This window comes from Acipenser ruthenus, chromosome 2 (genome assembly GCF_902713425.1).
Source record: "Acipenser ruthenus chromosome 2, fAciRut3.2 maternal haplotype, whole genome shotgun sequence".
NCBI lineage: Eukaryota > Metazoa > Chordata > Actinopteri > Acipenseriformes > Acipenseridae > Acipenser > Acipenser ruthenus.
In genome coordinates this window covers 61,754,567-61,779,168 of record NC_081190.1, presented here as the reverse complement: position 1 = coordinate 61,779,168, position 24,602 = coordinate 61,754,567, and the positions used below count along the sequence as shown (strand labels likewise).

The 24,602-nt window shown below is 37.5% G+C and overlaps 1 protein-coding gene across 19 annotated transcripts in view; it reads left to right on the top strand.

The window, feature by feature from the left end:
- LOC117409088 (teneurin-3) overlaps positions 1-24,602 on the top strand; it is a 428,090-nt gene that overhangs the window by 342,073 nt on the left and 61,415 nt on the right. For 13 of the 19 annotated variants that reach the window (XM_034014709.3, XM_034014714.3, XM_034014712.3 and 10 more), the window contains 4 exons: positions 6,717-6,815; positions 9,846-10,084; positions 13,699-13,821; positions 19,284-19,498. In XM_034014709.3, the coding sequence (XP_033870600.3) occupies positions 6,717-6,815; positions 9,846-10,084; positions 13,699-13,821; positions 19,284-19,498 (676 nt within the window). The remainder of the gene's footprint in view (positions 1-6,716; positions 6,816-9,845; positions 10,085-13,698; positions 13,822-19,283; positions 19,499-24,602) is intronic. The other 6 variants (XM_034014715.3, XM_034014722.3, XM_058998689.1 and 3 more) reach the window with 1 other exon arrangement.

The window sequence follows — 24,602 nt, the reverse complement described above, 5'->3', positions numbered from 1 at the left end:
GAGAATGGGCGAATGTTGCATGATCCAGTTGTGCAAACCTGTTAGAGAAGACTCACAGCTGTAATTGCTTCCAAGGGTGGTTCTACCGAGGATTGACTCAGGGGGGTGAATACTTATCCACCCTAGACATTTCAGTTTTTTTTATTTTTCATTGACTGTTGTTTCACAATAAAAATTCCCTTGCTTCTTCAAAGTGTCGAGTAGGTTGTGTAAATCAAAGGAAAAAAAAAATCCCATTTAATGCATCAAGATTTCAGGTTGTAACACAACAAACTGTGAAAACGTCCAAGGGGGGATGAATACTTACTATAGGCACTGTATATATATATATATATATATATATATATATATATAGTTTTGTTCTATACATCTTTTTTCTATTCTATTTTATTTTTCATTATAAAGAGATGCATCAATTAGATAAAACAAAGGACAATAAAAAACGTTAGGTTGCTTACCCTGGTTCCCTGAAAAAGAAATATCAACCATTACGAGTTGGGAAATGACCCTCGTGTCACATATTTAAAAAGCTGCCTGATGGGACCGGTGTGACCACGTGTCTGTTGCATTCTGGAACAAGACGTGACGTCACACAGCAACCTTATTTAATGGTTGACATGATTGAGACCTATCAATGTAACACCTCAGCGCCCTGACAGGGCAGAGTGTATTAAGTCTCTGATCTGCTTCGGAAGAGAAGGGGAGCAGGTGGAACGCCTCCAATTCCACCGCATTCCAAGTATTTAGGGTCCACAAAATGCAGAGGCTCGAAGGGAGCCTTCGTAAGAGCCTCTAGAACCAAGTCCAGATGCGAGGAAGGAACCATTGGTTAAAGGGGAGGGCGGAGCAGCCTAGCCCCTTTTAAAAACTGCACTGCCAGAAAATGAGCTCCGGGAGACACAGAGTCAGTTTGGACGTGGCACACAGCTATAGCAGCCAGGTACACCTTCAACATAGAGGGGGGAGTTACCCTCCTCTAGGAGGTCCTGTAGAAACTGCAAAACAACTGACATGGGGCAGAAGGTAGGGTCATGGTCTCTTGCCAAGCACCACTCCTGGAAAATCCTCCTGGTTCGAAACCCCCGGCAGGTGGACTGCCCTGAGGGAGAGAAAAAGCGGTTGTGCTCAGGTGAGCAACTGGAACACCATTCGGACCGTAGCCCCCCTCTGGCGATTGACATATGCCACGACAGTGATATTGTCTGACTACAAGAGAACTACCGAGGAGGAATAGCGACATGATTGAGATGATTGAGACCTATCAATGTAACACCTCAGCGCCCTGATAGGGCAGAGTGTATTAAGTCTCTGATCTGCTTCAGAAGAGAAGGGGAGCAGGTGGAACGCCTCCAATTCCACCGACTGGTTCAAGTGAAACTGTGAAACAACCTTAGGCAGAAAATAGCGAGGTACTTTTATTACCAAAAACAGTCTCCTAAGAGAAAGAGATTCTTACGAAAACGGAGCAAGTGAAGACACGTCTGCTCAGGTTGGAGTGAGGAATCAAATGGCGAAGGTTGCTGTGTGATGCAGCGTCTTGTTTCAGAATGCAACAGACACATGGTCACACCAGGCCTATCAAGCAGCTTTTTAAATATTTGCTCAGGTCAGGTGACACAAGGGTCATTTCCCAACTCGCAATGGTTGACATTTCAAGATTGAAAGGGAACTATTCATATCTAATATGTACAACTGAAAATCAAATATTTTTTTACAGGTAAGATTGTAAAAAATAGTTCAGTGGTTCATTTTTTTTCATCTTTGTGAAATGGAAATATGCTGGATCTGAATACTAAGCGTATGCAAACATTATAATGTGATGTAAGGATTTTGCCTAGTACTTAGGCAATTGATAACCCTCCAAAAACTTTACACCTCTTCTTACAAGGTGCAAACCATTCTAGAAGCGAGCTGTATAAAAGCACTCACCTGCAGAGACCTGTCATTGGCTTCAGGATGGCTGCTGTGGTACACTTCCTGATGCAGGGACACTTGGCTCTTGTTGAGGAGAGGCAGGAACGCATTCGGAGGCGAAGGGCAAGACGAAGAAGACAACGCATATTCAATTCCAGGGACATTTTGTTTGGGATGCCAGAGGATGTGATACTAAAGCGTTATCGTCTCACTCCATAGGTCATCCTTGACATCATAGCTGAATTGTGGGATGAGCTAGATCCTAGCATCATTCTAGGGACCGCTATCCCTGCACATGTGAAAGTCTTGTGTTCTCTGCACTACCTAGCCTCTGGTTCCTTTCAGACCACAGCTGGAATGTGTGGGGGGCTAACCCAATCCACCTGTTTCTGGAAAACTTTGTTATATTTCTGGAAGAAGAATCCATCCAGTAATCAACACATCATAACCGAGCTCCATAAAAGCTCTGTGTGGCTTTCATTCATGTTGCTTCTTTTGTTTGACCTCTCAGTTGGGTGCGGCGAGGCCAAACAAGGAGATGGCCATCTTTAGGGCCTGGAGGAAGGGCTACCCTCAGCCATGGATTCCCAAGGTTTCCTCCTACCACCGAGTAGGCTTTTTTATCCTTACCTGAGTGCCGAGCGGTTCGTATTTAGTTTCTGCAGGGTGTGTGGCAGGCTGAGGGGGTCGGGCCCGTGTCTCAGCTGCTTACTTTTCATTCATCCTTTTCCTATTTTTTGGCAGTCATGGTTTGGCGGCTTTGTCTTGTGGGGGGAGGTGGCCGTACAAGCCAATTCCTATCTGCGGCACTAGACTACGTGATGTCATCATGTATTCGCTAGTCGGCCAACATTGCGGATAGCTGTCAGCACCCTTGGACAAGGTCTCCCGCCAAATTCATCATCCGTCATTAATTGCAATTTAAATTATCCACATTCTCCGTCCTGAAAGAGTGCTGTGCGCATTGCTGGCTGTCATGCTAAAAAGGGCAGGCCAATACATATAATTTCCTAAGGATACTAGCATTTTCCAAACAATTCCCTTTCATGCTGAGTGACATCAGCTGTAAGGACTCTCAGCTCTTTCTCAGAAAACTTTTATTTTCCATGTGCCAAGAGAACTGCCCTTCGTCTGACATTTTTTTTTTGTTTGTATTTTCGTGCTCCACAAATGTCATACAGTGACTACTGCTCCCTGTACTCCTAACTCTGCAAGCGTGACCACTAAATAGACTGATGCGCTCATTGAGACCCTCATTATCATAATTGCAGATTATTATTTGTGCATGTTGAGTCATTTGCATTCCTCTTAAGCTTACATAGGGTGCAGTGCAAAATAATTGTGCCTGGCTGCAATGCATCGAATTTTGCATCTGCAATTATTTGCATTGCACCTATACTTACATCACCTATACTTACATCACCCTTAATGTATTTAATCCATTTTTTAATGTTTCAAAAATAATACACACTTCATTTATATCTTTTAACTCACAGCCTTATTTACCAATGTCACATGACCAAAAATAGTTTGCACTATTAACAACAAACGGGCCAATAGTTAGTAGTCAGTAGTAAAATAACTATTGCTCTCTGAAAACTTGGGTCAAAAAAGTGTTTGTGATAAAAAAAAACAAAAAAACATATTCAACCTTTACTGTATATTTAAATCTACTGTAATTGCATTTATACTTAATTTATTTAAGAATAATGTTCAGACTAAGTGAGTCTTAATTGTTGACAGTGGCAATTGTAATGACACAGGAATGCTTGGAGGAGAGTCTATTAATGCTATTGAGAACACTGGTATATTAATCATTTTTAAATGTGGCTGTACTGGATTGTAGATGGCTGTTTTAAATGAATATATGAATGCTGAGATTGGTAATAAGCCTAAAAATATATATGTTTATAGCATTTTTGAGTGCTGACTGGCATGTACTGTATGTTGGAGCCTGCTAGGAACAGACTAATCATTAAAAAAAATACCAACCGATACCCCCTGGGGGATCATCTAAAAATACTGCAGCACCATGCCAGTGTTCCACTCGCACCTGCTGCATTTGCTCTGGTAGTGCTATAACAGATGCTGCTGAAATAGCAGTGTTGAGGTGTTTTTAGGCCATCTCCCGTTGTGTCTGTGTCATTGTTCCTCTGATTAATCAAAATCGTCGTAGCTAAAGTTCACAGTGTTTAAATCCTTAAAGTTGTTGTTTTTGGCTCTCACTTTAGTTTCTATTAATGGGCACGGAAAGGTCTGATGTGAAGCATTTCTAATGGTTTCAATCGTCTTTCTGCTTGAAACATTGAACTTCATGTGATGAAGTGGTCAGTGCTTTCGGAACACTCAGGAGCGGCTGAAAAAAAATCTTCAGTGTTGCTTGTTTCAAAGCGGCATTCAAAAACATGAAAAGAGATATCTGGATTAGCATAGTAATTTGTCCCAGCATTTCTAATTAATTTATAAATGGTTCAAAAGTTTACACAGTTACAGCATTTGCAAATCTGGTCCAAAAAAGGTAATCTTGTCAAATGAGAACAAGGGCCAGTGTGAGACAGTGCCTGCATGAGAAAAATAAATTATATTCAGAAGTCCCTTGCAATGTAATTTATGGTTAAATAATGAAATCTTTTATTGAATATTTAACATTTTATGGTTTTTAGTTTAAAATGCAATTAAATTAAACTAACTTAAACATTAAATTGTTATGGTACTTTTTAGAATACATTCACAAATATTAAGCAATAAGCACTAATTATATAATTCTAGTATCAAAAATTCCATGTGAATGTATTTATACATTTCATTTTAGTTTCAATTCAAGATAAAAAAAAAGAGAAATAAAGGAAAAACACATACAATTACATAATCTTACATTAAGAAGATTTAAAAAGATATTTTCCTTAAATTGGATTATGCTGTTAATACAAATCCATTATTATTGCAATACCTGGAGGAAGCATTTGATACCATATCCCTGAGGTAGTTTTGTTTTAATTCATTATGTCCATCTCAGCAATACTTATACATTTGCTGAAGTCCACGTAAAAAAAGGGACTACCACTCCCCAGTAGCAGTGGTTGCTAGTAATTAGTCCCTGTCACTCTAATGTTATCTGGTTTTACCGTGCAGTAATTATTTAAAAAATATATATATTTCTTGTTTGTTGTAGTATTTAAGTCCCTTTTTGTAACACATGCCTGTGCTCGCATACCTACAATAGAGTAGTGTTTAGAAGGCCAGGATGTGGTGGGAAACCCCTGGGAGGGCTGTGTGTGCATTGTAAGCTGAGCCTTTGGAAGCACCCATAAGGACCTCTTTGAGTGTTCAGAGTACATCTCCAGGAATACTCACCCCAGCATAGCTCTCCAGGGCCTGGAATGCATCTTTTCAACTGAGCAACTCTGCATCAAACACAACTAAAATGCAGAGCGTTCCCATTTCATTACCGGTCAACCGGCACCTCAGGGATTTAAATGCTCCTTTGGTTCATTATCTCATGAGAATATATATTACAAGCCACAGCCATAGTTATAATATTAATAGTATTTCTACATAGGCTTAATTTGATAGGTCCAATTAATTAATAGATAAAAGATAAAAGTTATAATTGTAAGGGAAAATGTTGTGCCCCATTGTTTATGAAGGGAATGAAATAATGGTTACATTTCAAACTAGAGGGACTCGGCTCATAACTGCAACAAGTTGTTTTTACTAGTTTTATATTATTAATGTTGATTTGTTTTTCACTCTCTTCAAAATTATATTTGTACCATAATATCTACAGTACAACCATTTATCCATTTATGATGAACTTGGTAATGACATTCTTTATCAGAGGAATTTATAGGCCCCTTTACATTCTGTATTTTTATTGTTTATTAAATACGGCTCACTGACTGCTTATAAATTCTGGTAATAGGGACACTGCAGTGTGTTGCTACTAGCTATGAATGTAATGAACTGCAGCTCCCATCCTTCGCTCTGATACAGATAACAGTGGATTCCCTCCCTGTCGTTTCAAGCTCACTTCCTCACTCTGGCCAGCCTTAGCTTGGTTCCCCTCCAGCAGCCATCCAATCTCTCACTATTGTAAATCTCCTGGTGGGCCTCCTCCCAGGACTATGCACATTATTTGAATGTCTTCTTATATACAATAGCATTGCATTTTCTTAATACTCGTTACAGACATATTATTTTTGTTTTCTGGCAGTCTTTGCTGGCAGTGTTTCATGTTGTTCCTGATTTAACATATACTCACAAATCAATCTGTCCCATTCCTGATGTGGAGGGGAGTAGAGCAATGTCAATAGACAGATATAGAATGTGCATTTTATGGAAAGGTGTTCCTTTTGAAAGGTGTTTTTCCTTTTCTCTCCCTGTGGTGCGTAGGGATATTAATTCAAATTTAAGTATGAATTTAAATTATTCAGTTGTGTCTCATGCCTGGCCCAGCATTATACTATACTGTGTAGGGGTCCTACTTAAGAGCCTGAAGAATATTCTCTTTTTTCTTTTTTTTTTTTTTTTTAGTACATTCACAGAACTTAGGAACAGCACCACTCTGATCATTGTGTGGGGAAATAACAGACACAGCACAGACTCTGTAACATACATTCCAGTTCTATTTAACTTCCCGCCAAGATGTTTTTATTTTATAGATTTTTAATCTGAATATACTTGGTTTATTCTCAGGGGGGAAAAACAAAACTTCAACACTTTGTAAATGCACTATTGTGAATATTGCAGTAAGGTGAATAACAACATGCTAATTGCTTGTCTTATCTCATTTCCATGTGTAGAACATTAGCAAAGCAAGCAGTTCTCGAAAACGGGCATGACAACCTTATAGAGATGGATGTATTTACTCCACCGTGCCACGACGGCGGTTATGGGGATGGGTATGTTATTCTAAGTGTTCACATGATGCTAGCTGTTGATATGGAAATCCTAACATTGTAAAAATAATGATAGGGGAAAAGCTTATTACTATTGTGCAAGATTACTTAACCAAAACAAATTCTGATTTCTTTCTTGTTAAATTTAAATGGAAAAATGATTGTACATATTTTTTAGGTTGTACATTATTAGTTTGCAGCTTCTTGCTATACCTGATTTGAATGACAATTGAAAAAAGATACAGTATACTTGAAATGTATTTTTGGTTACGACTGTAAGTTGCCCTGGATAAGGGCGTCTGCTAAGAAATAAATAATAATAATAATAATAATATTAATAATAATAATAATATAGTAGATGTTGGGAATTTCTATAAAAGCCGCACTTAAAAATGGTTTAAATCAATTTCACTACCCACTTTAAGTATGCTTTTCGGTGACTGTTTTTATTGGTTAGCTATTTCTATTTTTTTATTGTAGTTCTATGACATTTACACATTGAAAGCTTTGAAGACTAATAAGTGCATTAAAACATAAAGGATGTATGTCTATTTAAAAAAAAAAGATGCTCGTTTGGACATATACATTACAACTAGTGTCCGAAGTATATGTTGTGTAAGTAATTTATAAGCATTCAGAACCTTCAGAAAAAAAAAAAAAAAGAAAAAGTATGGTTCTTGCCAACAGAGTTCTACATTTTGGTGCTGTCTATTGGCTAGATAAGCGACAGCAATAGATTTTATGACTGCCCCGTATATACAAATGTAATCAGCACTAATTTTCATGCAATGTTTCAATACTTTGTTAATTATGTTTGTTTGTTGTTTTTGTTTTTTATCTGGCAGTTATGTATTTAATGAGAAGAGTTAAAACAAGATAGTAGATATTGTGGTAATTGCAAAATGCTGTTTTTGAGAATTGCTTAACTTTGTTTGTTTTTGTTATTTGAAAATGAAAAGGAACTTAATTAGGTTCACAAGCTACTAAACATATTTTCTAACGTATTTATTTAAACTAGGGGTGCACCGATAAAGATTTTCCGATAGCCGATGGTTATCTACCCATATCGGCCGAAACCGATAGGATACCGATAATAATAGATAGTGCAGTTAAGCTTTTGCAAACAGATATCGTTTACTTGTTGCATTTATGACAAAAATTAACAGGTTTTGTTTACTTGTTGCATTTACTTCAGAAAATGAATACAAAGAATAATGTAGTATTATAGTGTGTGTTTCTCAGCAATTTCTACATTTGTTCTACAACAGTCACACAAAAATAACACTTTGCATTAGTCCTAGTAACAACACTTCTGTAGAAAAAAATAATGTGACATTAACTTTTATAGCCACTTGCTGTCAAACATTGCGTATTATAACTTCTACCTATACTGTACAGTAGAAAAGAAAAATGTAGCCTACGCACAACATTTGTTAAATTCTTATTTTAAGCATACACTATTAAAAATGCAGCACAACTTAAATTGTTCACGTAATCAAAAGAAGACAAAGATGTCATAAAAATATTAAATTTCCGGTCAAGTCAACTTGAATTTGTTACTTAACAAAAGGCGGCACAGTAATCAATTTATGCTTCAAAATGCCACCGAATACACCTGCAACCAATGCAGATTAAGCAAGATAAACAAAAATTACAAAAGGCCATTTTAAAGTAGATTGGGTAACCTCCTTGTGCTCCGTCTTTCAGGTGAGTCATTGCTGTAAGTAACTGCAGCTGATGCATAGTTCATACACCCTAGTCTCTGTAAGTCGCCTTGGATAAAGGTGTCTACTAAATAAACTGATGATAATAATAATAATAATAATAATAATAATAATAATAATAATAATAATAATGTAACAACCATGTAGTCTGTGCTAACTAAGGGGACTTGTTTTGCTTTTAGGACGCAGAGAGTGATGAGCAGCACAGGCATGCAAACACTCCAGAGTCTTAAATATTCAAAGAAGAGAGCTTTTTTAAAAAAAAAAGCATCAGAATAATATTCTACTCACAGTTCATCGTTGGATTTAATATACCATCAAGTCTGTTCTGCTGCACACAACTTGGCTGTCCTATTGTTGTCTTCAGATATTTTATTAAAAAAATCCAAACACCGCTTTTTTATGCACTGGGAAAATTACTATCTCAGTGTTCTTGCATCATTAGTATTGTAAGCACTCCTGACCAAACATTAAATTCTGTGCTGGAAGACATTCAAGCATGAATATCGGTGTACATTATTGCCGATATGTGTTTTTTGTCCTTATATCGGAGCCATGTCAATAGGCTACCGATTATCGGTGCACCCCTAATTTAAACAAGATGGTTATTTGAATCCTTTTTCTACCACATATTCAGGTGGGAGTTACGTGTTTTAAGATTGAAAAAGAACCCCCAAAGTACATCTCTCAAGATTGTATAGTGCTACAAAAGCAAACTGATGGATTTAATAATGGTAGCTTTATACTGCAAGCATGTATACTTCCCAAGTTAACTATAGTATAGCCTTAGACCTGCAATCTCTTGTCAGAACTGTTCATTTTGAATTAGAGGATCAGGTTTAATTGTCCAGAATTACTTTTAACCCAGAACATTTAGCTATTAGACCAGGGGTGATGGAAATTGAATAGCAAGCACCGAGGTTTCAATTTATCAACACTGTGGGTTTTCACTGGGGTAAAAAAAAAAGTTAATAGGTAGCAGCCACCGAATGCATTTGATTGAATTAGATGACCTGGTTAATTAACATTGGTATAATGGTCTATTAGTCAATCAAAAGTTGTTCCAGAACACCAAAAGGGACCTCTTTAAAATTACATTTGTTTGCATTATATTAAACAAGTGGTGCTACAGAAAAAAAATTTATATATATATATATATATATATATATATATATATATATATATATATATATATATATATATATATATATCCGAACTAGTGCATTATTTATTAACCAGATTTATTATAATACATTTGGTCTGTGTTTGAATAATATTTGATGTGTATTCTTTCTTTATACCTTTTCAGGCACTTCCTCTTTAAGACAAGCACAGGGACAACACCGCTGTTCAGCACGGCCACACCAGGCTACACAATGGCAACTGGTGCTGTTTACTCCCCACCAACCCGGCCCCTGCCAAGAAACACACTCTCGAGGAGTGCATTTAAATTCAAGAAATCCTCAAAGTACTGCAGCTGGAAGTGCACTGCCCTCTGTGCTGTTGGCATTTCAGTTCTGTTGGCAGTTCTTCTGTCTTACTTCATAGGTAACTGGCACTCAATTGCTAGCAATTTGAACACTATCTAAAACATAATAATTTCTGTTGAGAACTGGTTCTTTCTGTTGGCAAGCAGCAAATAATTGCGGGTAATTACATATAGCAGTTTTCATTATTATTATTTATTTCTTAGCAGACGCCCTTATCCAGGGCGCCATACCCTGAGATAATTAGGTGTAATAATGAGGACACTAATCTGTGACTTAATTGCAAGATGACCCAGTTCTCAATGTATTGATTTAAGTTATTATCTTATTTGTGGGACCATATGTTTTCTCTGATAACCTACTGATATATATAATTTATAGCTAATTTGACAGGAAACCTAATTGAGTTAAAATGCTAGATGTGGTTGTTAGTTCTTAGTTGTCAAAATGGAGATATTTGTTTTAGGGTTAAGACTGTTTAAAGAAGTTCAGATACCTAGTGCATACCGCAAATTACAGATAAAGAATAAACTGTTATGGAGTTAAAAAAGAATGTGTGTCGAGTGTTTGGATGCATGGAGTGACTGATTCACTCCATTTGAAGCTGTGAAGACAGCTTGTATAAACAGGCTAACTTACTGATAACATCTCACAGCTTACATGTTTTCAAGTGTACTAGGGGCTTATAGAACCCTACAATACAAATAAAAAAATGTATTCCGTTTTTTTTTTTTTTTTTTATGATGTGATTCATAGACACGTTTAGTATCTGGTCTGTAAAGCTAAAATGAAAGGATACAGGAATGTAACCTCTTTACACTTTGCCTGTAGTCTCCAATGGCTGCATTTCCCAATGAATTTATTCAAAGAAATGATAAGATGAAATTTCAATTATTGAAAGTTTGAAAGGTAAAATACCTTGGGTATTTGATAATATCAAAATATTCAAAGACCTTGTCTTTGCAGATATTATATTTTAAGTGATAGCACAAGTTAATGAATATATACAGTATATATATATATATAGATAGATAGATAGATAGATAGATAGATAGATAGATAGATAGATAGAAATCTGTTGCTAATATACAATGTTTTACTGGGGTTCAGTTCTAGAATTGTTGATAATAATATGTCTTTCTGCAAAAATACAGGCTTTTGGAAACAAATATATTCCTGTGCTGATTTGTTGCTGATTTTGACTGTGATCTGTAGAACTGCCTTCCATTATCTATAGGTTGGTCTGTTTTAGGTAGTTTAGGAAAGTCATACCCACTGTGGCATTGTCACTTGAGTGACTCCAATGCATCTACTTTTTGTTGTTGCTGTTGTCATGGTGAACCATACTGACACATCCCAAAATATTTTATTAACAACAGTACAACAGACTGGATATTATCAGCTGAATCCCATTTATTTGAAAAAGAAATAGCGTAACATTTCTTAATGGATTTCATAACTACTCGTTACTACGCATTCAATCCGTTTGCATATGCCCTCAGCAGGACACTTAAGAGAAAAGCTAATTTATGGAAAAATATGGATTCCTAATCACAAGAAAACCCTGTAGGAGGACGAATATTACCACGGTGCTTTAGATGCACATGCTTTTATCTTAAATGCCTGTTTTGGTAACACTCCTGCAATTCTTATCAAACCTTATTATCTGCTTTTATTAACACTTTATATATGTTTGTTACAAAAATCCTGTCACTCTCGATATGGGAAAATAAAATGCTTTCAGATTATGTTAACTATTCATGAAGAGCAAATATTCAGATACAAAAATGAAAAATGAAGGGGCTCCCGAATGACGGATCCTGTAAAGGCGCTCTGCGTGGAGTGCAAGAGTGCAGGACACCCCCTATAGACTGGACATAGCCGGTTCGAGTCCAGGCTATTCCATTGCCGACCGTGGACGGGAGCTCAAAGGGGGACGGCGCACAATTGGCCGAGCACCGGCCAAGAGGGCAAAGGCTTAGGTCGGCCCTGTGATCTGGCCGGGCGCCTGCGGGCTTGCCTGTAAGCTGCCCAGAGCTGCGTTGTCCTCCAACGCTGTAGCTCTGAGGTAGCTGCATGGTTAGCCTGCAGTGTGTAAAGAAGCAGGTGGCTAATGGTACACGTTTCGGAGAACAGCATGTGTTCGTCTTCACCCCTCCCGAGTCAGTGCAGGGATGGTAGCGGTGAGCTGAGCTTAAAAAATAATTGGACATTCTAAATTGGGGGAAAAAAATAAAAATAATTGGAAACTACTAAATTAAAAAAAAATTAAAAAGAAAAAACAAGATCTATCATTTCAACATTAAATTAAGTTGACCTCTGTTCAGTTTTAATTTTCAGTCATCATCGTCTGTGTCAGTTTTGCTGCCATGAGAGTCTAAATGTACCTACTGATGATAATTTGGTTTTCCACAACTTATTGACTTTCTATGTGCTTCTGTGGGTTTGATTGATTTTAAGCTGGTTGTTAGAATTCAAAGAACGCTTCATTTAAGTGTTTCTAATTTTCACAATAAACCGAAACATTTGAGAAAATACATTTTGTCACCATAATGCTATACTCCCTCATGCTTTTGACCTTTTTATTAAACAAGCGTGTTATATATACCAACACATAATCATCAAGCAGACCTGGTGCTGGGCTCTTGCATTTGAATGGGATCCTCATCAGGAGTTCTGAAGCAACACGGCCGCTGGCCTCCACAGTCACTGTGATGCTTCTTACCGCTGTGCTAACAAAATAAATGCAGCCATCTCTTAGCAGTCTCTCTTAATTAGGGATGCTTCCTTGGGTTGCACTATTTTCTGCAGGACTCAAACACCTGGCAAGCCAGCATCAAGTTTTATATTTAAACTTTACCAGCTGTTCACATTATACAGAATGTATTGTACACACACAAGCCTGTCAAGAACCGAAAGATTTCTGCCTGCAGACACTTGAAATATAAAACTGAAAGGGCATATTATTGCTTGAAAATTATGAACACTTGGCTTAGTTTTTTTAAAATATTTTTTTTATTTTTTATTGACAGTCGTACTGCTTTGTTTCTATTTTATTGCACCGTGCACCAGTATTGAACAAATTTATACTGTGCTTATTTACCCTCCGTCAAAGGGTGAATTGGGTTCACCTATGTCTAGGTTACAGAACAAAATATTTGGAAGAGAAAGGACCTTGATATGGTATTTTTGGATTTAAGTTCTCCAATAAATACTGAAATTATGAGTATTAATAATTTTGGTTTTACTTGGTCTGCTGTAGAGTTCAAGTCATTATATTTCCTTTGATACAAATTAAAATGTCAATTTCCTTTGGTAGAACTTAAAAGTAAATGTATTGAGTTGAAAATGAAGAAAACTACAACAATACTGTAAATAGAATCCACATCATAAAAACACCATCACAATTAAAATGATTGGCGCCACCACATTTAAGCAGTCTCATCAAAGTGGACGGATGTGACCTGCTGTTGTATTTGTTTTGTTATATTAAATTGTTTTATGTTGATATTGGATTTATGTAATAATTTATGTCTGAAGAACAGACAGGATATTGTTTTGTTCTATTTTTCCATATTTCTCTTTGCTAAATCACTCACCTAATTATTACTTCAAATTGCTATGCATTTTAAGACCATACATTCACTGAAATTGCATTTCTGTCTTTTGTTGAAGCCGTGAACCTATTTGGACTCAACTGGCAGCTTAAAGAGACTGAAAACTACACATTTGAAAATGGGCAGGTTAAGTCTGAAGCCACTCCAACCAATGCAATAACAGTACTATCGGGTGATAGTGGTAAGATTTTTTTTCCTGTTCTTTATATTTTAAGTGCCTATTGTGTTTTTATGTCAAATACATATTTCTATCCTCAGTGCATGCTTGTATTTGCTCATTTAGCCTATGTGCACAGATATATATAGCGATAGCTCTATAACACACAAGGGAATTTGACTTTACAATTATTTATTGATCTTATGTAATCCGATTTTAGTACGATTTTCTCAACTTTTCATTTCTGAAGATGATTGTTTTTAGTGATAACATTTTATTGAAATTGGCAACAACAAGCCTTGTCCCTTCAAGGTAGTGCTGCTTCCTTACAGATCTAAAATGTGACAAAATGATCACCAGCCAGAGGGTATCCAGACACATTCGCTTTAGTGCTTCAAAACATGACCAGCAATCCCTTTCTTTTGTTTCACTGAAAAATAAATATATGCACTAAGTGATTGCCTTTCATTTGCCGTTTTATGAAGCCCAATGGCTTTCAGGTCAGGACTCCATTAAAGGCCAATATGAAAAAGTGGAGAGGGATGTTACATTATGACTTCAATTTTGCTTGTGTTAACAAACTGGGGAAATTCCTACAGTCTGGTTGTTTGTAGATGGGGATGTCCGTTGTCAGCGAAGACATCTCATGGTGGGAGGTATGGAGCCAAGGTTACCGTAAGGTAGAGAACGGCTTGTATTGATTGTGTATAAATGGTCTTATCCTGCTTCCTGGCATCTTAATTAGTGCTGCTTATGAGGATTTAAAATCACATCAGTATCAACAATCGACCATTTACTTGTGGGGTTCTTTACAATGTAATTGTGTTATTGCAGCTGCCTGCCTTTAAAACATTTAAAGGGCCCTATTCATTTAATAAGTCTAATTATTTTTATTTTAAATGACCTATTCTGAGGATGTCTACACTGGCACAATAACTTCACATCTAAGATTAAGTTGTATCAAGTAAAGTTAAACAGTGGGTACTGAAGTTTACAGTAAACACAGCATAAATCCATTAAGGAACTGGAAGAGACCATTGTGGTCATATCTTGCTTGCTAATTAGAGTTGCCCATCAGGATTTTAAATGGCATCAGATTCTACAATAGACCATTTTATGAAGGGCTTTTTCAACATCTGAATTGCTGCCTATCCCCTGAGAAAGTTACAGAAGGTATGCTTCATCATCGGACACCATTTTAAGCAACCTTATTGCAATAATAAAGTAAAGCCCACATTTGACCCCCAGTAATATGCAAACTAATTATTATTTACCATGCTATTTATAAATCAAAAGCTCAGCTACTGGGTCGGAGGTGCTTTTCAGCCAAAGTAGATGCAATCACCATCTCTCTTAACATTGAGACTGTTACATGAGAGACAATTTCATTTTGTTGGTGTGCTAACAAACTACCCTAATAGCCATCATTTTTCTCATCAGAAAGCAATCACGGTCCCTGCCAGTCTAGACAGGCTTAGTGGTTCTGTGGTTAAAACAGAGCAGACATTTGAATATGTTCCCTCATAGTGAAACGTTTCAGCAAGCCAGAGTATAATGAAAACATTCTGGTCTTGATGCTATGCATTGTGGGTGCCCTGATCTTAGCCACTCTGTAAGGCTTCCAATGTTTTTGGAATGATTCTAGAAATCAAACCAATTTGATTTGCAACATGTCACAGAGAAATACCTTCCAGAAGCATATTGAGGCCCTTATTTGTAGGGTGGCCATTTGGAAAGCATTAGCATACATTCATAGAATGTATGTATTACCAATAGATCTAATAATTTATACATTTAACATTTTTACAACATAAGGATAGTTCATGTATATTTGTGAAGGATTAACAGGAATACATGTAGCAGTAAAAAAAAACATGTATTGTATACTTCAGGTATTAAAACAGATTAAGTATGGTACATTAAGTCACAGTTTGAAGAAAATTCTAACTGGTTGACACTCCATGATGATAACATATACCACATGGTTTTGCATTAGTACTTAAAGATTGGGAAGACTTCTCAAAATTTCAACAAACACATTGTATATTGTGTAGGGTGAATTTAATGATGTTTTTAAAAAAAAAAAATTATATAGCCTTATCATTTAGTTATAGCCAGGGGCTCACTGCATTTTCTTCTATAACCTCTGTAAGAGCTAAACATTTTGAAAAGGTAGCTATGTTTTTCTACTGGCACAGCTGAAGTCTCATGACAAAGCTTTGGTAAATCCCTACAGCTAGTGAAACAGTCAGATGGTTTTAAAAATAACACTAGCAATTTCAGCTTGTGATGCAGTACCCCTGGGATATAAGTTATGTAAGGGAGAGTTTTGATTCCTTTTAAAAAGCTCTTCAAAGCAATATTCATTTCAAATGATGTCATTCTCTTTAATAGAAAATATAACTGTAGAAGAAGATACTCAATGATACTCAAGGATTTTGTCCCCATTGTTTGTAAAGGAATTTGTACACTAATAGTTCTAATTGCTTTTTTAGGCTTTAAATGGCTGAAGAAATACTATGATGACTTTTGTCGATGGCAGTAAGGGAAACACATTTGTTGCCTGCATGTTGCCTTGTATTTTGCAGTGGTTACACAAGAGACAAGCCTGCAGTCGACAAGCTAGCTACACACAGGCAACAACGTAATGCAAACCAATCATAATGCACATTTTTGTCACAAGATTTAAACATGCTGCGAAGGAAGACTGCGATATAAAAATGTACTAATTACATTAACAAACCTGTAGTTCCTTCTTAATTAAATACAAAGGTGTACATTAGTAAAATTATTTAGTTAGTATGTTTGCATATTTAATATGCCAATAAATATACCGGTATTCATTATCCCAAACAATGTTTTCGATACTGTACTTTTAATTCTATGTTTTCGGGTAAGAATCGCAGGCATACTGAATACACAGCAAATTAATTTAAAATAAAACATATTTTAAACCGGTGGTTAAAAAGGGCTTGTAACCAGAAGGTCCCCTCACTGACTCATTGTGTGACCTTGAGCAAGTCACTTAATCTCCTTGTGCTCCATCTTTCGGGTGAGACGTTGTTGTAAGTGACTCTGCAGCTGATGCGTAGTTCACACACCCTAGTCTCTGTAAGTCGCCTTGGATAAACAAATAATTGTAATCCTGGACATTAACATTAGCTTATCCACATAACACTCTATTGCACATCTATAGACTGCATATAATGAATTGGATGAAATGCAGGAATCTGAATGTATCATATACACTGTCTGTCTGACTTTATGGTCTTCGATGTCCTTATTGTCATGTGACACTACTATCAAATATGATTGGCTGGTATTGAAAATGTTGCCCTTGTGTCGCCTAAAAAATAGAACATCGCCGTAAGTGGGAGACACGTTGCTGGTGTGTCGCCGGGGTGTTGACCAGGGTGGTCACACGAGGCGACAAGCCGGCAACATCAGTCGTCCCCTTGTTGCCATCGACAAAAGTCGCCCATGTGACCAGGCCTTAAAGGTTGACATTGCCAATTAGCTTTCAGATACAACATTTTGAATAATTTCCATTAAAGGGTGATGCTCTTTTGAGTCTATTCTATAAAACACATTTTTGTATTTTGATTTGTTATTAAACAATTCAGGCATCAATCAAGCTGTGCATAAAACAACAGTACAATTGTTTAGGCTTTGATCACGGGGGACCCCCTTTCTGTTGACATCAAATTAGAAGTTACTCCATATTCCTGTTATGAATATCCCTACAGTGCTTGTGAAAGATCAGCGTCCCCTAAACTGACCTACTTATGGGCGCCTGGAGTCCCGGTATCCTCACGGTGACTCCGGCTTCTTCAAACAGCCTTTTCAAGCGACCTCGGCTGGACAATGCCTTCATGAGCACCGTCTTGCAGTGGAAGGGTTTCTTATGGTAGTTCTTTCCAAGGAGCGGATGCTGTCCTCCTTGATGTCAACACAGCAAGCTTTTGCTCAGCGGCCGTCTGTATGGCTATGGCCGTGCAGTAGCCTCGACCTGCTCAATTAGTTGCTAAGCAACGTGTCTCCTGTTGCGCATCCCAGCTACTTCCATAAAGGCACACATGCACTCAAGAACCAGCGACAGGGTCTCCCTGTCACAACCACCCTGAGCAAAATATTTTGTTATGAAGTGAATGAAACTAGGAATTAGTTAACATTGAAAAACAATTTCCTAAAAGTCACTTTGGCAGACCATACAACCATACAGTCAGTTATGTGAGGGGATACAGTCTTAATAAAGCTAGTAGTTTAAATTAAGCTGCTAGTTCATTACATTCTGTACACTGTAAAGAGATGGCCATCATTCGAAGTGCAGTTGACACCTGCAGAAACTTTTATTTTATCCACAATGTAACTTAACATTTAAAATTATCTTTAGTAAAAAAAAAATGCTAATTGCACCTTTGGAATTGATACCTTTATAAATCTGGCCTTAAAACAGCTGTAACTGAACCTGTAGTGTGGTCTAATTTTTGTTGTCACATATGAGCAAAGTGGTAGTGGCAGCTACACCAGAGACAGGCAGACACAAGAAAACAGATGCAAATCGAACCGGCAAGTCAGAAGAAAATGATAATACATCCCAGTTAAGTACGACGATGCAATATTACAATGAGATTAGTAGAACACACATACGAAATGAGTTTGAAACAAACCAACATAACAAAATGATCTCAGCAGGGATGAAACTAAGTTACGATAGTGAAAACGACTTTAATACAACGCGGTTAGGTGTGTGTATGTGTGTGTATATATATATATATATATATATATATATATATATATATATATATATATATATATATATATAAAACAGTATTAAAATAGGTAAAATGAAGACAGAACAGAATGCATTGTACAGATGACAGTTACATTTAACATAAACAATGTTATTTTGATTCTTGCACCCTTGCATGTATAGAAGTTATCCTTCGGACAGCCTCTGCTACAGCAAACCACATCTCAACTCCCCGCTATTTATTTGAACAATGTCGCACGACTCTCGCAATGCTAGAGATCTCGCTAAGAAGATGCAACAAATATTTAAATTAGTACATTGTAGCTTTTACATTAACATATTATCTCTTAGTACATACGACAAAATGTATACTTCACGAATTGTCGCAACGAAAATGCAAATTGTTTGCACTGCGACTGGCCCATCGTATTTTTATTTTATTTTATTAATTGTGTTTATTTATCAGGGACATATACAATTATAACATTAGTGTCACTTGTATGACACAAGATGCATTGCATTTTCAATTTAGCCGGTAGGCTAATTTCCATTGACAGTCCCCAGGCAGACATTGATGACAAATGTAATAAATCTCCATATTACTTCTACTCTAAACTATAGCAATAACCTCCATCTACCTCTACATCTACCCCTGTGTGTCTAACAAGTAGAACTGTTGAAATATGCTGCTTTGAGGTCTTACTTTTAAATGTTTGTTTTTGTTTTTTTTTAGGAAAACTTGGTGTTTTTCTTCAAGAAAATAATACCATAGATTCCGGAGAGGTGGATGTAGGTCGCCGTGCAACACTAGAGGTGCCTCCCGGGGTCTTCTGGAGATCGCAGGTTTTCATCGATCAACCACAGTTTCTGAAGTTCAACATCTCGCTTCAGAAAGATGCTCTAATTGGAGTATATGGAAGAAAAGGCCTACCACCTTCACACACACAGGTACAAAAAATAATTATATAAATAGCTTGGAAGTGACAGTCAGCAGGTGTTTATGGCTTTGCACTTTTGCAAGCTGCATTTATAGCAGCTGCGTGCACTTTTCAAAGCTGCTGGGCACAGGTATTTGTGTGGATCTTGTTTTGCTCAGGATTATGTCTTGGGTTTTATGGTGCTCTGCAGCAGCCTTGAAAAGTATGCCTACAATGTGTGCCAAGAGAATTTGTTATAGGCTTGCCTACTGTGTCATTGTCCTAAATCTCCTTTAATTCTTCCAGAACAGGTTTTTATTCCCCATAATTTATCCTCTAGAATTTCTATACATGCTTAAGTACAACTGTTGATGTTTTCTGGACAGAGAAATCACTCTTTTCAATTTTTCTGTGATTTAAAATGACTGGATACAGGTGGGATGCTGTTTCCACCTGAAAAAAAAAAGACTGACTTCAGCTATCAGGCAACAGGGTATTATTTCATGCCTTGCATCTTTATCTGTATGAGCTGCTCCTCCGTGCACATTTGGATTAGACAGTGACATTAGGACAGGCGACCCGCGGGATTCCAGCGGTACAGGAATACATTTCCCTTTATGTTTGCGGGAATGGATGGAAACGGAAATGTAACTGGCAGGAACTGGTGGGACCGGGAATAAAGAGTTTTAAATCTCACGGGAACAGATGGGAGTGGAACTGAAAGCTGCGGGAACAGCAGTACCAAACATTAGTTTGTCAGGCAAGCTACAAGAACTTTAGATGCTGTAATATTGAACCAATCAAATGCGTACTCAGACTTCTGGGTATCCATATATTTACCAAGACAGACACTATAACCCTTGTATCAACAACACTCATTTTAATTGACACACCCCATTTAGTGATGTCACCAGCCCACTGTGACAGAGATCGAATGATAAAGGGAACAGAATACCCTGGACTAAATGGCACGACAGTTTATTCCCAGGGTTAGGTGGAAGTTGGCCATCTAGAAAGGGGGCAAAGATACGGTATACAAACTCAATGACCCGGACGGGAAAAGGTGTGGCATCCGGATGCGGTCGTTGACCAAGGGGTCATGGGTCAAGAGGGGACTGTGGCAAAGTGGCTGAGTGGATGCAGGTGCAGGGGTGATGCCGTGCGGTAATGAAATAGACAGAGAGATTTATAATCCTGTTTCGAAAGGTTTTTAGTATTTTATTCCAGGTCTGGTGACAGTAATCCCCTGGCGATACACACCAATATTTACTGCACGGGGTAAATAACACGGGAAAGACAGTCCCAAATAATAAACAATATCCGCCCCAAAATAATACAGACACGGTCACCAGTCCTGGGTGCGTGCAGTAGTGCTCGTGGTGGGTGATACAAGTTTATATTTGTGACAATGGTGAAGTGCTGTTCTGGCTTAGTGCTGGCTCCGGAGCTGTGTTAACTGTCTAGTAAAGTACAAGACAAAACGAGACAATTACAAACAAACAAACAAACAAAACACAACACTCACGATATAGCTTAGTTTATTTTTATGCTCTCACAGTCCTTCTCGGTTCTATCCAAAACAAACCAATGCGAAGGAACAGATTGTGATTCTCCATCCCCTTTTATGCTGTCACACATGACCCCTTGGTAAATGAGTGCAACCGCCTCTCCAATCTGCAGCTGCCACGTCGTTTCCCTTCCGGGTCAATGCATTATTGCATCAGAGTCTCACCCCCTTCCTAGCTGGCCGACTTCCCTTGAACCCTGGGAAAGAACTGTCAGGCCAGCCCGTCCAAGGAACTCTGTTCTCGCTGCTTAGCGCCCTCACAGGTCGGGAGGGAGATTTACCACCAAGAATCTGTATTTCTGTCACAGGGACATAGTGATGTGATCTGTTCCTTTGTGAATGGTTACGTTAAATGACCAGAAGGAGAACCTGTGCTGTGAAACATGAGTGTTTTTGTTTGTTTTTTGTTTGTCGTTAATAATACTGTTTGTAATTGTTTGGTGGCTAAAACGATCCGGAGCTGTCGCCAAAGGCCAGCACTAAACCCGGATCAACAACACTGCACTTTTGGTGTCACTAAAGAATTGTATTCACCACGAGCATTAGAGCATGCACTGTGGACTGGTGTTTGTGTTTGCGTATGTGTTACGTGTGGGTGAACTGAAAGAGGACTGTTATTATTTCGGGGCAAACCCGCGGATTATAAATAAGCAATACACGCCGCTGTATTGCTTCATTAACATTGTTATTGTTTACTGATGTTAGCTATCAGGCATTGGATTATACAATTAAACCAATAAATTGCTCCTAAACAACGTTAACCTCTTTGCCACGCCCACCCATTCAATTCAACCTTGCTTGCTTCAAGACCATTAAAAAATAACTGTAAAAGACCTAAATTAATTTTAAATATGTCAACCTCAGCAAATAACTTATTGGGAGTTCAAGTTGGAGTGAAACTCAAAAGAATTTTCTGTTATCAACACATTATGCATAATAAAATGGTTGAAGTAGGTTTGTGTGGTTATTTATTCTTGTAGTAGGTAATATGGCAGTAGTGAATGGCATTTTAAAAATTCAACTAGGAACACAAGAAAAAAAGGGTAACCCGAAAAATATCCTGCCTGAAAGGTATGTCATACAGCGAGAGGTTAAAAGAAATCAGTCTCTTCTCTTTTTCTTAAATATCACGGGACAGGATGGGACAGGACATATTTTGACAAGATGGGATGAGACGGGAATGAATATATATATATATATATATATATATATATATATATATATATATATATATATACACACTACCGGTCAAAAGTTTTAGAACACCTCCATTTTTCCAGTTTTTATTGAAATTTACACAGGTTAATGTCTCAATGTACTCTTAAATTAAAGCATAGAACAAATAAACAATTGGAGATAAAAAAAGAAATCATGGAATCGTTTTGTTTAACAAAATTTTATCTAAATTTTTGACTCATCAAAGTAGCCACCTTTTGCAGATATAACAGCCGAACACACTCGTGGCATTCTTTCTACAATGGAAATCAAATATTGTTCGGAAAGTTCTTCCCAACACTGTTGCAGAAGTTCCCACAAATGTGTTGCACTTGTAGGTTGCTTTGCTTTCACCGTTCTGTCCAGTTCATCCCAAACCAGCTCGATGGGGTTTAAGTCTGGAGACTGTGCTGGCCATTCCAGGATTTGAAGCCTACCGTCTTGTTCTTTTCTTCTAAGGTAGTTCTGACATAGCCTGGAGGTATGTTTTGGGTCATTATCTTGCTGTAGGATGAACCCCTGACCAACTAGGCGTATACCAGAGGGTATTGCATGGCGCTGCAAAATGCTGTGGTAGCAGTTTTGGTTCAGGGTGCCACTCACTCTATGCAAGTTGCCGACTCTGGATCCAGCAAAAGAGCCCCAGACCATCACGCTTCCTCCTCCATGTTTGACAGTTGGTGTCACACACCGAGGAACCATCCTTTCGTCTACTCGACGGCGTACAAAAACCCTGCGTGATGAACCGAAGATTTCAAATTTGGATTCATCGGTCCATAAGACCTTCTTCCAGTCTTCAGTAGTCCACTGGCGGTGCTTCATGGCCCAGGCAAGCCTCTTTTTCTTATTTTGCCATCTTAGCAATGGCTTTCTTACTGCCACTCGACCTGTAAAACCTGCAGCTTGAAGTCTTCTCTTCACAGTTGAAACTGAGACTTGCTTACTTCGACCAGTGTTAAGCTGTTGACTCTCAGAAACTTGTCTTCTGATTCTGTTGTGGCTTTGGGTCTGCCAGACCTCTTCCTGTCAGAGTTTCCTCCAGTTTCCAAGTGCCGTTTGATGGTGTAGGAAACTGTACTCACTGACACCTTGGCTTTCTTTGCAATTTCTCTAAAGGAAAGACCTACACTTTTAAGGGTTATAATGGTCTGTCTGTCTTCCTTTGTTAATTGCCTTTTTCTTGCCATTATGAGAGCAATATACTACTTCCTGCAGTACAATACTGTCCAAATAATGCTTAAGAGGGTGTAGTAACACAGTCTGTTCCAACACTGCTTTTATACAGACAGAGGTTTTGTAAGTAATCAACAAAAGTTGGGACACCTGTAGGAATTGTTAGCATCAACTTTCAAGGCTTAATTTACTTCCATTGCTGCAGAACAGCTGTAAGTTGTTAACCCATTACTTGTTCCCTGAAAAAGGCCTTTTTGTATAACTCTGAAATGTACATTATTTTTCAGTTTTTGGTAACCTAAACTTTTTTTTTTTAACCTCTGGCAGTTTACCGCTTACCTTTGTACCATTTCAGGTTATTCACTGGACTTGAACTGCTTAAATTTCAATAAAAACTGGAAAAATGGGGGTGTTCTAAAAATTTTGAACGGTAGTGTGTGTGTGTGTATATATATATATATATATATATATATATATATATATATATATATATATATATATATATTTATATGGGACAGTACGGGATGGGAGCAACATTTTTTCACAGGATGGGATGGGACAGGAACATTTTTGTGGGACAGGATGGGACAGAACTCAAGTTTCATTCCCATGTCACTCTCTAATTTGGATATGTCGTTTTTTCACATAAAGAGTCATTTAAAGGGCTTTTAAACTGCTTTCAGCTTGGAAAGGTATAATGAAATAATCAAAAGAAGAAAAACATTCTGTTCATTATATTCTCCATTATTTCATTTGTAAAAAGAACAAAAACACAATACAACACCCATCTTTTTGGGTAGTAATTTAAACGCTCATATTAAACAATTTATTGCTAGTCCTTCATGTAGACCACCCGGTGTGCTGTACTCTTTTAAGTCAGTTACAACAGTTTCAGAAATGTGTAATATAAAATAACAAGGTTACAAAACCCCCAAAAAAGCCAGGATTAGCTGTGTGTTATGTTGGAACACTTTCTAGAAGGACAAACCATAAATCTTTAAAGTAATTGGCAGCGACTGCCCATACAGTGTAAATCAATATCTGCCAGAAAGTCTTTTGTGACACTTTCTAAAAATGTCAGTTTGATTGCTAGAGAGGATCAATATGTTTCTTTAAGGAAGCGTAGAGAAATAATGAAGGACACTGACAACTTAGTGAAAAAATGAAATCAAGGTACATT